Source organism: Hippoglossus stenolepis, chromosome 16 (assembly GCF_022539355.2).
Source record: "Hippoglossus stenolepis isolate QCI-W04-F060 chromosome 16, HSTE1.2, whole genome shotgun sequence".
NCBI classification, from domain to species: domain Eukaryota; kingdom Metazoa; phylum Chordata; class Actinopteri; order Pleuronectiformes; family Pleuronectidae; genus Hippoglossus; species Hippoglossus stenolepis.
The window spans coordinates 21,226,676-21,240,162 of NC_061498.1; the positions used below are offsets into that span (position 1 = coordinate 21,226,676).

General features: G+C 40.4%; 1 protein-coding gene across 7 annotated transcripts in view; it reads left to right on the forward strand.

Annotated features, from left to right (window-relative positions):
- Positions 1 to 13,095, forward strand: part of nbr1b (NBR1 autophagy cargo receptor b) — a 45,775-nt gene extending 32,680 nt beyond the window's left edge. For 3 of the 7 annotated variants that reach the window (XM_035180648.2, XM_035180649.2, XM_035180652.2), the window contains 7 exons: positions 1,349 to 1,621; positions 2,708 to 2,918; positions 3,073 to 3,324; positions 5,526 to 5,623; positions 5,825 to 5,900; positions 6,195 to 6,288; positions 7,575 to 13,095. In XM_035180648.2, the coding sequence (XP_035036539.1) occupies positions 1,349 to 1,621; positions 2,708 to 2,918; positions 3,073 to 3,324; positions 5,526 to 5,623; positions 5,825 to 5,900; positions 6,195 to 6,288; positions 7,575 to 7,748 (1,178 nt within the window). In that variant the 3' untranslated portion in view covers positions 7,749 to 13,095. Of the gene's footprint in view, positions 1 to 1,348; positions 1,622 to 2,707; positions 2,919 to 3,072; positions 3,325 to 5,525; positions 5,624 to 5,824; positions 5,901 to 6,194; positions 6,289 to 7,574 lie in introns of those variants that run through there. The other 4 variants (XM_035180651.2, XM_035180653.2, XM_035180650.2 and 1 more) reach the window with 3 other exon arrangements.
- Positions 13,096 to 13,487: the final 392 nt, after the last annotated feature.

Sequence of the window (13,487 nt, forward strand, 5' to 3'; positions counted from 1 at the left end):
GCATTGATTAGAATAAACAGTTTGTAGCATAATGGAAGGTAAATTAATTGATGGATTATTGTCAGTAATGGTCGAGTATGTGAGTAGACATATTGTATATCAAGCAGTCTTGTTGTAATCATATTCCACGGTCACCAGCCACCACGATCAGGATCCACCATCACGATCGGATGTCACCATAGTCCACAGTCAGGATCCACCATCAGCTGCCAACTCGATCGTGGTCCACCACTAATATCAGATGCCAACATGATATGATGACATGTAGATCTCTCTTCTCACTCTTGGCTGATTGGATTTGGTGCCAGATCATGCTAGTGTGTTCTAAACATCCAGAAAATTCCAGCTTTTTGGACCATTGTATTCACCAGCTTGTTTTTTACCAGATAGCTTGTCAGCCTTTGGGCTATGACGCCAAAGAAGATCTTGCTTTCTACATTGAGGAGTCTGATGGTCCGAAATTGGCTGATGTTTGAGGATTCCTCCTCTTTTGGTATCAGTACTCCTCCAGCTCTTAGCCAATCTTTTGGTATCATTTGTTTCACCCATGCTACTCTCATTAATTTCTACAAGAAGCTTAGAACATCAGGAGCGTTCTTGTATACCCTGTATAGGACACCGTTCGGGCTCATAGCGATCACTGGATGCATCCAGCTACAATCATTTAGAATATAGGACAAGATGTTGAATATCCCTTGTACGTTTGAAAGTCTTCTGCAAAATTTAAGTTACCAACCGCCAGTAGATGTTAGCAGGTGTTAGTAGACATGGATGTTAGGGACATAACTTCAGTAGTGTCATCATGTGTTTTGGCCATCATTGATACAGGCCAATCTTGAGGGTACGCTGAGGCTAAAGGTAAATCTGACTGGGGACTGGCTTGTATGGCAGCACTATGAAAGCCATGTGGCCCGCTCAGTAGATCAGACATCATTACCTCTTTGCCTTTTTAAACTAAATACTTAATATTTTTTTTATATTATAATAAATCCTGTCTCATTGTTTACGTTGAGTTTGCGTTGTCTTTTATGGAAGATAACTTGCAATTAATCTTTAAAAAAAATGTCTTCCTTTTGACCATCTGGTGTTTCGGTATGTTTAACATTCTTCCCACAATCAGTAATAAATACCCAAAATGCCCTGGACTGAAATGTCACAAATCACTAATCAGTCTCAAGTACTTTTGCTGGTAAAAAAGTGATTGGTCAGTTGTCTGTAAACACAAAGCTTGAAAGTTGTGTTGACACAATGAGTGTGAAGTCTACTTTGGCATATTTTTTTGAAATTTTTTTGACTGAAAGAGAAAAGTGTCACAGTGTCTAACAGTTATCCTCCTGTTTACTCTCAGTGGCACGTCCAGCTGCTCAGGGTGGCTCTTCCTCCTCCTCCTCTTCCTCCTCCTGCATGAACAGCAAATCACTGAAAACAGAGGAGACTCCAGACAGTAACCCCAGCAGTTCCAACAACACCCTGAAACCACCTGCTACGCTGAAGGCTTCCCTCCCTTCCCCGCTGAAAGCATCCCTACCTGCTCCCACGTCTGTGGCTCTGACCCCGGGGCCAGGCCCCAACTCGGCACCAACCCTGCTTCCTGCTTCAGCCAGGGCCTCCACAGCCACAGGTGAGAGCAGGAGACACAGTGGTTGAGTTGTTTGGTCATGACATGCGAATCATGCATTTTCACTGGGTTTTTTGATCAAACTGCTTTTTATTCACAGTTCAATGGGAAATTTTTTATTATTTTTCACTCACTTTTTTCTTCACTCGAATTGATAAGAGGTTAAATGTATTGGTTTGTGGAAAATGACATTTTCTTGTAGTTGCCCAGCATATATTGTGCTCTTAGCTGATCAAACCTATTGATTCTGACGCAGACATAATTTCTAATTATACTTTGGTGAAAGCAGCTTTCATTTGTAAATGCCTTTAAAGATAACCCTTTGTTTTCTCTGCAAACCTGAGCAGCATGATGTTTATATGGCATGCGGTGCCATATGTAACAGAGTTAGAAATGCACTTTATTTATTCTTATTTATAATTTGTATTTGTGAATTTTATTTGTTATTTTTATTAATTGTAATTTACTTTATTAACGTTTCCTGCGGAAATGACCTTGCTGTGCATCACCTTTTGTGTTCCTCCGAAAGTTCATACTTCCTGTCGACCCCTCCCCCCTCAGTGTTGTTTTGCATTGCTGAGGAACGGAGGTGCAGCAAGAGGAGAGAAATTAATCACAGCAAGACAATGTGTGTTGTTGTCTGCAGGAGCAAATAAAAAGCTGGAAAACAACCCCCTGAGTCGTTCGTACCTATGCCCAATCCACATCTGTTACACATACACGTAGAAGACACAGACAAAGATGTCAAGAGAGCTTTTAGTGATAAGGGCCCATGCCGGTGTCAATGTGCTGTAAACAAAAACATATGATCTCGGCAGCAGAATGTTTACATTATGTCCTGCCTCTGTCTGCTGCACCAGCCCTCGCCTGAACGCTCCGTAGATTTCTGTGTTGTGTTGAATACATTTGAGCAGAGATCTCCTGCTGCATTGTTCATGTGTGGAAGGCAATCTCCAGAGAAAGCCTGACAGAATTGTGCGGACATCCTCCCGAGTTCATGTCTCAAAACAGCTTTATTGCCTCACTCTCCTTCCAGTTTTGTGTGTTTTCCTCGAAACATCGAACCTTTTTTTCCCGATTCTAATGCAGATGAGGTTGAAGAGTCCCACATGGAGAGCATCTGTGTCAAGCCCAGGGTGAAGGAGAGGGAGAAGGAGCCAGGGGAGGAGAAGGTGAATGAAGGAGGGGAGAAGGGAGAAGAGAGAAGAAGTCGCTCCTCCTCCACCTCTTCAGAGGATTACATCATCATCCTCCCTGATTGCTTCGACACCAGCCGACCACTGGGGGAGTCCATGTACAGGTATGTGCCATGTCAGCACATGAGTAACAGAGCTGGTCACCATGTGTTGTCGTGGGAATATGTGGGTGAAGTGACTCCAACATGGCGGCTGGATGTTGTCTGCTGTGTATGTTGTTGCTGTCCCTTTAATCCCCAATTCCTTGTCCTGTTGCAGCTCTGCTCTGTCCCAGCCTGGTGACATCTCAGCCCAAACCCCCACAGACCTTGATACTCCGACTTCTGACCTTACTGACCACCCAGGCAGTACTGCTGAGGACGGGGGAGTAGCTGAGGCAAATGAAGCTTCAGGGACAGAGTTGTCGGGCACCAGCAGTGCCAACGACATGCTTTGTACATCTCAAACGCTGGATGATGAGCCACTGACACCTGAAGTGGTGGCCCCACCTAAAGCCATCGTCACACCAAGGTCAGTATTAATGACGAGATATAAGAAAGGCCATTATCTCCAATCCCTGTGTCATTTATTAGTTGAATTCAGTTTATTAGATAAACAGGGTCCATATACAACACAATCGTTAAGTATAGCTAACTTGCATCTGTGGTTCTTGAGCAGGAAAATATAAAAGAATCCATCCATCCATCCATTATCTCCACTGCTTATCCTTTGAGGGTTGCGGATGATTAGCTGGAGCCTATCCCAGAGCTGCGGGAGCTGGAATAAACAGAGAAAAACCCACACAGACACATACAGAACATACAAACTCCAGAAAGAAAGGCCCATATAAAAGACAATACCGTAAATCAGGCACATATCAGCTAAATTAACAAGTGGTGCTGAATACATCAAACTTTAAAATGATAGTACACTGATGGTGGCTCCAAAGATTGTTTGTAAAGAGTATATAATGGTTTAACGTAGTCACCCCTGAGACCAGCTTGTAGCACAATAAGGTAAATGCGAGAAAATCATTGAGTACATTAACAGTTTAGTAGCATTAATGGGGTGTATTTGTCTAATATGTCTAAAACTCTTTAACATAGATTGTATATATAGATGCACCATGCGTCACCACTTCCTCCCACTAATGAAGCAAAAAATATCCCAGATACGAAAGTCACTTTGTCGGTGTCACGTTTCTGGCCCCGCTTTTTCACCCTGAGATATCTGTTTTCTTTTAGTTGTTTTCATTTTTGCGTCTGTCGCGTGTTAGAAGCCCCTCCACTTGCTCACTGTGAATCCAGTGCAGGATCTCCTGCTGTGTTCTCACATCGTCTCACGACTTTCTGCAGACTTTGTAGTAGGGGGCCAGGTGGAGAAAGTCCGCAGAAACTCTGGAGGCCTTCACTCGGACATTTGCATTCACACATACACGTCCTCCAGAGAAACAGCAGAGGATCTCCAGAGTTAAGTGCATGTCTGAAAGCATTTTGACCTCTCTGTTGTGCTCTGTTTTTAATAGGCATACTGTTTTCATTCACTAATCAATTACAATATACATTTTTTTCTTTAAAAACAAAGCCCTCCGCAGACTCATAGTCTCTAACAATCTGAATTTTCACATGAATGGTTGAGCTTGTTTGATTATTGCTTGACTGAGATGCACAGAGGAAATGCAGAGTAGAAAATGTAAACAGTATTTATGTAATAAAAAGAGAGGAGCAGACTGGTTGGTTAGACATGATGTCAGTTTTGAAAAGAGTTGCTGACAGTATACCTGGTCTCAAACAGAAATGTAAACTTCAGTGCATGTCTTCTCAGAAAAACAACATCCCCAGTACTGATTAGGTATGGCTTCGTTACACATTCCACATTATGTTGATTTGTAGGCTATAGTTACCCTGCTGAGTTTCTTAGTGGGAGAAGCGACATTTTTGGTTCTGAACAAGAGCAGTGGCTTTTATTTTGTAAGATGTCAATGCAATTTCGAAGGCATTGGTGAAGAGTGCTGTCACTCAGGGAGCAACGAGAGCTGCTTTTTTTTTTGTTTATATGTGAAAATCTTGATTCACATGTGTATGTTGATCCAAACATACTGAGCACTGTGGTTGCTACAGCCCAAAACATAGCAGGCCCGTTTGTGCGAAGCTCCTGTGCCATGGTAATGGGTGATTAGCTATCAACAAGTTTGAGTATGAATTTCCCCGCATCGATGGAAGGGAGCACTTCCTTTGCTCTGGCGGATAAGTCCCCTTCTGTTGCAACATTGAACGGGTCTCTGGCAAAACCCATTACCTCTGTGGGCAGAGCAAGTCCATCCAATCGACCAGCAAAGTTCTCTTTCAACCTCGCAATGAAATCTGTCATCACATCCGTGATTTGTGCCGGGGATGAGATGCATTTGTGGAGCGTTTGAAAATGCAATGCAGTGCGTTGCATTCATGGTCTGTACTATTGTAGGAATTTTGGCTCTCTGTTATTCTCCGCATTTCTTGCGGGACCACGGGCTGGGCAACTCAGTGGTTGTTTCTGGGTCACATGTGGCCCGCATTCCACCATTTGAATAGGCCTGCATTAGAGAGTTCCTTCTCCAGTAGAATACATCCTTTGACCCTCCCAGTGCAATCTAGATTTAAAACTTGTTTTTGTTCTAAGGTTTTGGGCATGCCCGAAAGTTTTTTCCACTGATATGAATGCTGGAAAAATATCTTACCCTTGACTCTGCACAGTCCAGAGAGCAGTGGAGAAACAGATGCTGACACTGCTGCTGCTACTGCTGCTGCTGGGGAAGGAGCCGAGGGTTCTGAATTGTACCAAACTGAGGATGGTAAGCATATCTCCACCAGTTTGAGTCTGCAAACACTATATCACCCTCTGTCAGGTTGCTGTAGAGTTTAGTCTTTAGTATCTTGTCATCCATGCGGATACTGACAAATAGGTATGATTACTGACAGAGTTTTTGAAACTGGATCAATCTGTGATGGAGTCCAGAATGATGATGATACTGTGATATTTTGTTGTCCTGCAGCCTCTGGTTCTGAACAGACTCAGACAGATGACACTGGAGATACTGAGGGCACAGAAGACAACCCTGAGGACCCCAGGTCTCTCTCACACACGCACACACACACACACACACACACACACACACACACACACACACACACACACACACACACACACACACACACACACACACACACACACACACACACACACACACACACACACACACACACAGACACACAGACAGAGAGAGATGAGTATTACAGGCTCCTACAATATTCTTAAGTCTTATCATTACTTGTGCAGAAACATGTCTGGGTCTATTTAAATACCGAGGCTTTTACATAATAGATGTCACACTTTTGATCTAACCCCTTATTGTCCCTCCTTAGGCACCCAGGCATCACCAGCGGCCTGGTGAAGGGAGCTCTGTCAGTAGCTGCTTCTGCTTACAAAGCTCTGTTCACTGGACAAGGCCCCACACAGGTCAGCAAGTAACTTACATTATATATATGTTATTTTATTTTGTACAATATATTTGATGACTGTGTCTTAAACACTTTGATATTTAAGGAAACCCTAAAGTACTAAAACCAGAGATACTACTATCAAGTTTTCTGGCCTTTATCCCAAGCTAATCCATCTAATGTTAGATATCTGCCAACACAAAGGCCGATCTGATACTTTACCCATTCAGTATAGTGCCGTGAAATAGTATTTGCCCCCGTCCTGATTTCTTCTATAATTGAACATTTGTCACGCTTAAATGTTTCATATCATCAAATTCATTTTAATATTAGACAAAGATAACCCAACTAAACACAAAATGCAGTTTTAAATTATTTCAATGTTCAAAGAACCTGTCTGGCATTGTGAAGAAGGCCAAAAGGCCTCAACAAATGATGCCGTTAACAAAGTAATTGAAATCTATCAAAAGCCATTGCTAAAGATCTGGGACTCCAGCAAACCACAGTTAGAGTCATTATCTACCAAAACAATTTGACAACTCATCCAGGAGGTCACAAAAAAAACCCAGATGAACATACATAGGTCCCATTATATCTGATGTTAAGCTATCACATATTACATTAATAAGAACATCGTACCATAAAGATTTTTTTTCACAAGATGCTTTCAGACATGCACTGAACTCTGTATAATCTCCTGACATTATCCGAAGGATCTGTATGTGAGAACACAAATGTCCAAGTAAGAGGCTCAGGAGTTACTCTTGAGTTTTAGTTTTTCTTGAGGATTCACAGCAAACAAGCAGGCATGTTGATAATGTTTCTAACATGCAACAGACCCAAAATAAAAAAATAAAGACTATAAATATCTCTGATTGAAAAAGCGGTGCCATACATGCAGAAGACACAGATGAAGATGAAAAGAGCGCTTGTGGTGATATGGGCCGATGCCGGTGTGGATGTGCTGTAAACCGAAACACATGATCTCCGCAGCAGAATTATATGATATTCTGCCACTAAATGCTAAATGCTATGCTCTGAATGCGTCTGACCGGAGAATCTTCTGCTGTGTCTCCATATGTGAAAGTGTGGTCATCCTCCGGAGTTCATGTCTGAAAATGGCTTTAGTAACATTTCATTGTCAGAGAAATACAAAGGGTGTCAAACCTGACGTGCCCATTCAGCTCCCGTTATCGTTTTGTTTGGGGTCGGGAATTAGCAAACAGTCCGTTTGTTAACTTCACCGTTGTTTTCAAATTATTTGTAGCAGGTTGCATGGACTGATCAGATCTTGTTTCCATGCAGCCTCCAGTGGACGCGTCCACCCAGGACACCATGATGGCCGTGCTGGTGGAGATGGGCTTTGGGGACCGGTCACTGAACCAGCGGCTGCTGAAGAAACACAACTACAACCTGCTGGACGTGGTTAACGAGCTTGTTCAGATGACCGACAATGACTGGTACTCCACACGCTACTGACAAAAGAGACGAAGATGTGCAGGAAGAAGGAGATGGAGATGAAACATAAGTAATGATGAATGAAGAAAGAGGAAGAAAGATGAGAAGAAAGAAAATCCATATCTGCTCATCTAACTTTTTACCTTCAGCTTTCAGCCTATCTCTCTTCTAACTGGTCCAGTTAAATGGAGAGCAATCTTGTCTTTATAACAACATACGGGGAAACATTCCAGCAAGCATCTCTGCAATCCTGCATTAGATCATCAATTACCCACTGTCCGTGGTATTATTGTCAGTGTAGGCCTTTATAGTGGAAGGGTGGTTCCTCTGCTGACCAATCTAATTGAGCTATGTGTAGCATAATCTTTTGATTGAAGCAAGTAAAGAAGTGGGTTTTAACTTCACAAAGCTAGCAAACATGACGTTGTGTTAGGTTCCAAAACTAACCAGGTCCAACAATCACATTTAATGTGACATTGAGGTAAATTCACCAACATCAATATAAAAACGATGGTAATTATTTGTTAGTATTGAAAAGTCACACACACCACCTTTCTACTGTCCTCTTTTGCCCAGGACTGTGATAAAGTACATATATCAAGTATTGCATCCGCACTAAGAACAATAGTCACTTTTGTCAGAGAATGTGTACACATGCTAGTCAGTCATAGAATGAAAATCCACATTAAGTTTATTGTTTACTGTATATCAAACTGCATAAAGTCTTAATATAATTGCTTTTATCAAGGCATCCTGGGTGCTTGATGGTTCCACTTGAGCGTCTGTCGTTTGTCCCTGATCAGCTGCCCTAACCTGATGGGCATCGACATAGTTACACAAAAATCCAGTCCCACCAGAGTGTGGCTCACTTTTCTGCACATCCTTGTAAAAAATGTGTTAGTCACTGTTCAAAGGGATTTTTAATAAACTACTGTAGCTGGTAAACTAATGGCTAATGCTTTCACAACAACCCTCCTAGTTAATGGGAATAACAAATATATTTCAAAACTCAAATATGTGGACTCACGTTAAAGCTACACAAAATTTTATTTGACACAAACAATCTGACTATAAGCAAATCCAACGATTACATTTGCTCCATAAAAAAATATTGATTTCACTGCGGAAATCAGAAGTTTTGAATGCTGGTGTGATTGGGTGGGAAGGTTTTAGGCTTGGATCTGGTTCAGGTTTGGTCATTGTCAAATGTAATTTATTAGAAACTGTCTGTCTCACTGTGACGTCATTTGCATCCGTGCATCGTGTGTTACATGTTTTAGGCAGATACAGAATGCCCATAGAGGTGGAGTATGGTCACTGCCTTGCATAAGCCAGGCAAACCAATGGTTAGTAATAGTTCAAATAAGCAAAAATTTAGCTATTGTGCTTGGCTAGATTCACTAGGTTTCAGAGACGTGGACATGCAGATGATTTCTGTCTCTTATTTCTCACACACTGGAAGATGATGTAAATTTGTCATTAGTCAGCAGAGACTACTATACTGTTTATACATAAGCATAGATTCATTTTAATATATCTGGTTTTATTTGGCTGTTTATCAATGTTGCAAGTTAAGAAAGCAGGACTGCTTGGTTATAACCTTATCGCATATGAACAATGCCAAGAAGCAATTGCTGTATGTCATGAGCCCCGGAGCTTGGTACAAGGTGATTATCTGTTCTCATGTAGGTTCAAGTTATCTTAGATTGTGGCTGCTTTTTTATTTATATTATTTTTGTTTTGTACATTTTGTCAACATCACTAAAGAGTATATAGGGATGTAACGCACCTATTACTGGACTATATGCATAACCTGCTGTATGAGTAGATGACCACTGAAAGCAGAAGAACATTCCCCCAATGTGACTTTAGAGTATTTGCACTTAAAACTTAAAGGACACAGGGACCATTCATTATACGTACAACTAACTTTTTCCTCCAACTGACTTTCCCTTCTATCACACATTGTTGTCTTGACAGTCAAGCCTCTTCCCTGAGTTAGTTTGTTATTCTGAACATGTTGGCTGTTTCTCACAGTAAGGATTTTCTCTTCTGCTCAGAGCGAAGGTCTCAGAATGCTTCAAATGAACTGGTTCATTCAAGTCATCTGATGCAAGCGTTTCTACCTGCTCGGAGAGGCCACACTCAATGGTGGGGTATTAGTGTCTTACACTTTTGGACAGTCACCCCTTTGAATCATTCCTGGTGTTCAGCCCAATTGTTTATACAAAAAGGTTGTGTAAAGAATGAAAAAAACAAATTGTGCAAATTAACCTCTATATCTTGCTCTTGCCATAATTCTCACACTATTTTGTTAAGTCACAAAATTTGTCACATTCACAATTTTGCCATAGGAAAGGGCGTTATAGACAGTTTGTTTGGTTTGCTTATAGGCAGGTGTGAGAGACATTAACAAGCTCTGGCACAGACTTAACACATCATTGTGATTTCATAATAGATAAGGGTTCTCAGCATGAAGCAAATAGTTTGATTTCCATGGCAACACAGATGCATGCCAGGATGGGTGTTTGTGTATCAGATCAAAAAATGAAAAGAAATCAGACAGAAATGTGTTGAGTTCATGCCCCCATCAATGTACTTTTAAGTAGGCGACATGTAGCGACTGTAACATTGTGGTAAAAGGTGCCTCTTTTAGTGTACATCCTATTTCTAGCTGTTCATCGCCATTTAGATGGATCCCGCGGTGATGATGCAAGATCACCAACACTGTCCAATGAAAAAGTTACTTGTCGGTCTTTGTGATGTAATTTTTACAGCTTTTACTTTGCTTGTAACTACAGTACAGTACACAGAAATACAGGTGTGAAAGAGGTAGATGACTCAACAGTTCTTTGTTTGAAATATAGATGGGACTGAAGATAAAAATGAACACATCTCACTTTCGCTTTTTCTTCTTTTAACATCGGAGACGACTTAGAGAGGCTGCTCAAAGTAACTGTTTAGCTGAGTTAGAATGATTACATTTAATGACTTCAAACGGCTATGTTGAGTTGAATCCCCTATACAGTGTTCATATATGTTCATATTATTTTACACTCGTGTTTTGTGTGGTGTGCTAAGGTTCGGGGTTGATACTGCTCATCCTTTGTCAGAGCACTTTAAGAGTATGTACAGGATAGTCTTTCCAAACTTTAACTGGAATCAAACAGTGTGTAACAATGTGAAATGTTTTTTTGTTTTTTTTTCACAAATGTATGAATATACAGAACCTAGTTGGAAGCATTGACTATCAGTTATCACTAGTTTAAGTTAAGAATTGAGATTTGTTTTTTCTTTGAATGCTTGAAGGCTGTTTGGAAATATAAAAAATCTGAGCTGTGGATGTTGTATTACCAGGCTTTTGTGTGGTGCTTGAATTTGCTCTGCTGGATGTGTGTGTTAGTGTTATACTTTGTAAGAAAAGTTACCAGATTGTTTTAAGGATTGTCTTTTAGTTTGCACGTGAGAGGACTTGAAGAATTTGTGGTTGAAGTTGGAACAAATCCTTTAATAAAACAGCACTTGTTGTAGGATTATGATCAAATGTGTGCTGGTACCAGTGTCAGTGCTAAAAAAGAAAAGCTGTAATTTCTCACATACTCAAAGGAATAGTTCAAAATTTTGAGAAGTATTCTAGTTTAGCTTCATCTAAAGTCACAATATACACCTACCAGCACCTCTAAAGCTTAGTAGAAAGCAGAAGTAACTTTGTGGAGCTGAGAAGTTGCCCAGAACATAATAATAATATTGATGATGTTGAGATCAGAGAAAATAGAAATATAAAAATAGATATTGGCCTAATCACAGTAGGTTTGATATCTGCTAATTGGAAAACTTTATTTTAGAGAACATATGCCAGAAAAGATGCGAGAGGTGATTTAACAATGGTGAAAATACATCAATAGATTAAATGAACACAAAGAGAAAATATGCTTTGTACCAAATTTAGCTACTAGTTTATTTCCACTTGTAGTCTCCTGCCCATGGACAGGTTAACAAACATCAAATCCTGGTGACAAATCCCTTCATCTCCACTACAAATGGACCAAAGGAAGACTACAAGATGATATATTTAATCGAGTACAGGTCAGGCTCTACTCCTAAGATTGCAGGACATGTAATGTAGCCATGATGCTCCTGCTAACATTGTTAATGGCTCTTTGTGTAGAATTTAGTGACATCTAGTGGTAAAGTTGCAAGTTGTAGCTGAATACCCCCTCACCTCACCCTCCCCTTCCAAACATGAAAGAGAACCTGTAGTAGCCTTCAGTTTTCATAAAAACTCAAAAGGTGTTTAGTTTGTCCAGTTTGGACTACTGTGAAAAACATGGAGGCCTTGAGAACCTGCTCGGGATGTAAATATAAAGTATTTAAATATAAACGGCCCATTCTAGGGCAGAGAGCCACAATTTGTACAATTTAGATAATTACACATTGTGAAAACATCACTAGAATTATTATATATTCAATATCTGCCAATAGATCCCTTTCACTTAAATCTTACACACTGAACCTTTAAAAACGGGTATATTAGTTCCCTAACTCTCAGCAGGAGTGGAGAGCGGATTCCTCTTAATTTTGAGCTTCACATTGGCTGTGAAACAGTGATGTAATGTCTTAGCAGCTCAGCCACAGACTTTCTATCTAAACTCCTGACTAACTTGACTTAGACAGACTAGTATGGATATGTGGTGAAGATTTTAATGGGACATTTTCCACTCAGCATGGCTCATTTTACGATACCCGAGTATAACTGCCATTGAGAATACATGAGTACAGTCTTACACAAAGGTTGAGTTCAATGTTGAGTTCACTCGGCCAATCTTTCCTGCATGATGTTAAGGGACTGTGAATGTGGTGTTACCAACAAAATGATGTAAAATAATCATAAAACATTGATGTAAACATGTTCTGGTGACAAGAATTTAAAAAGGAAACAGGGAATTTATGATATTTTGTCCTTATTTGGGGGTGTCCAATTGAGTTAATCTCCCCACTCATTATAAATTCCTGCAGTAAACTGTGTTAGTAGCTTCACATCATGAATACTGCAGTTTGTTCTACGTTTTGCATCACATTTGCTCAACTGAATCTCACCACAGCCCCCTTAAAAGACAGTATTCCTAAAGAAAGCCTGGTGCACATATCCAAACCAAACCCCTGTGTAGTGAAATGGAGTATGTGCACCTGATGTGGAGGGTTTTAGGCTTTAATTTAAGACAGGGCTGGTGAAATATTTTCATACTGGGTTAAAGAAACAAGTATTTAAGGAAGAAGATAAACGCTGGATTGTTCGAGCTTATTTTCTATATTGTACTGTATGAACATGGTGTACATATCTGTGTCCAATTAAAGTCAATGCACTTGAGGTTTCTTCATTTCCTTTTTACTAACATGGCTTCACAGCTGCACTTGGTGCTGTCCTCTTGTGATCACTCAGGATGAATGTTAGTATGAACAGGGTCATGAAGTCCATGTCTGCTCCAGGACAGAAAGCTTTTACAAAGGGAGAGGACCTTTAAAGGTTCAGTGTATAAGATTTAGGTGAAAGGGATATAGTGGCCAAAATTGAATATAAAATAATCCTAGTGATGTTTACACAAGTGTGTTTCATATAAATTGTATGAATTGTGGTTTTCTTTAGCCTAGAATGGGCCGTTTATATTTAAATACTTTATATTTACAACAGGAGCGGATCCTCTCTATGGAGGCCGCCATGTTTTTTACAGTGGTCCAAACTGGACAAACTAAACATCTTTT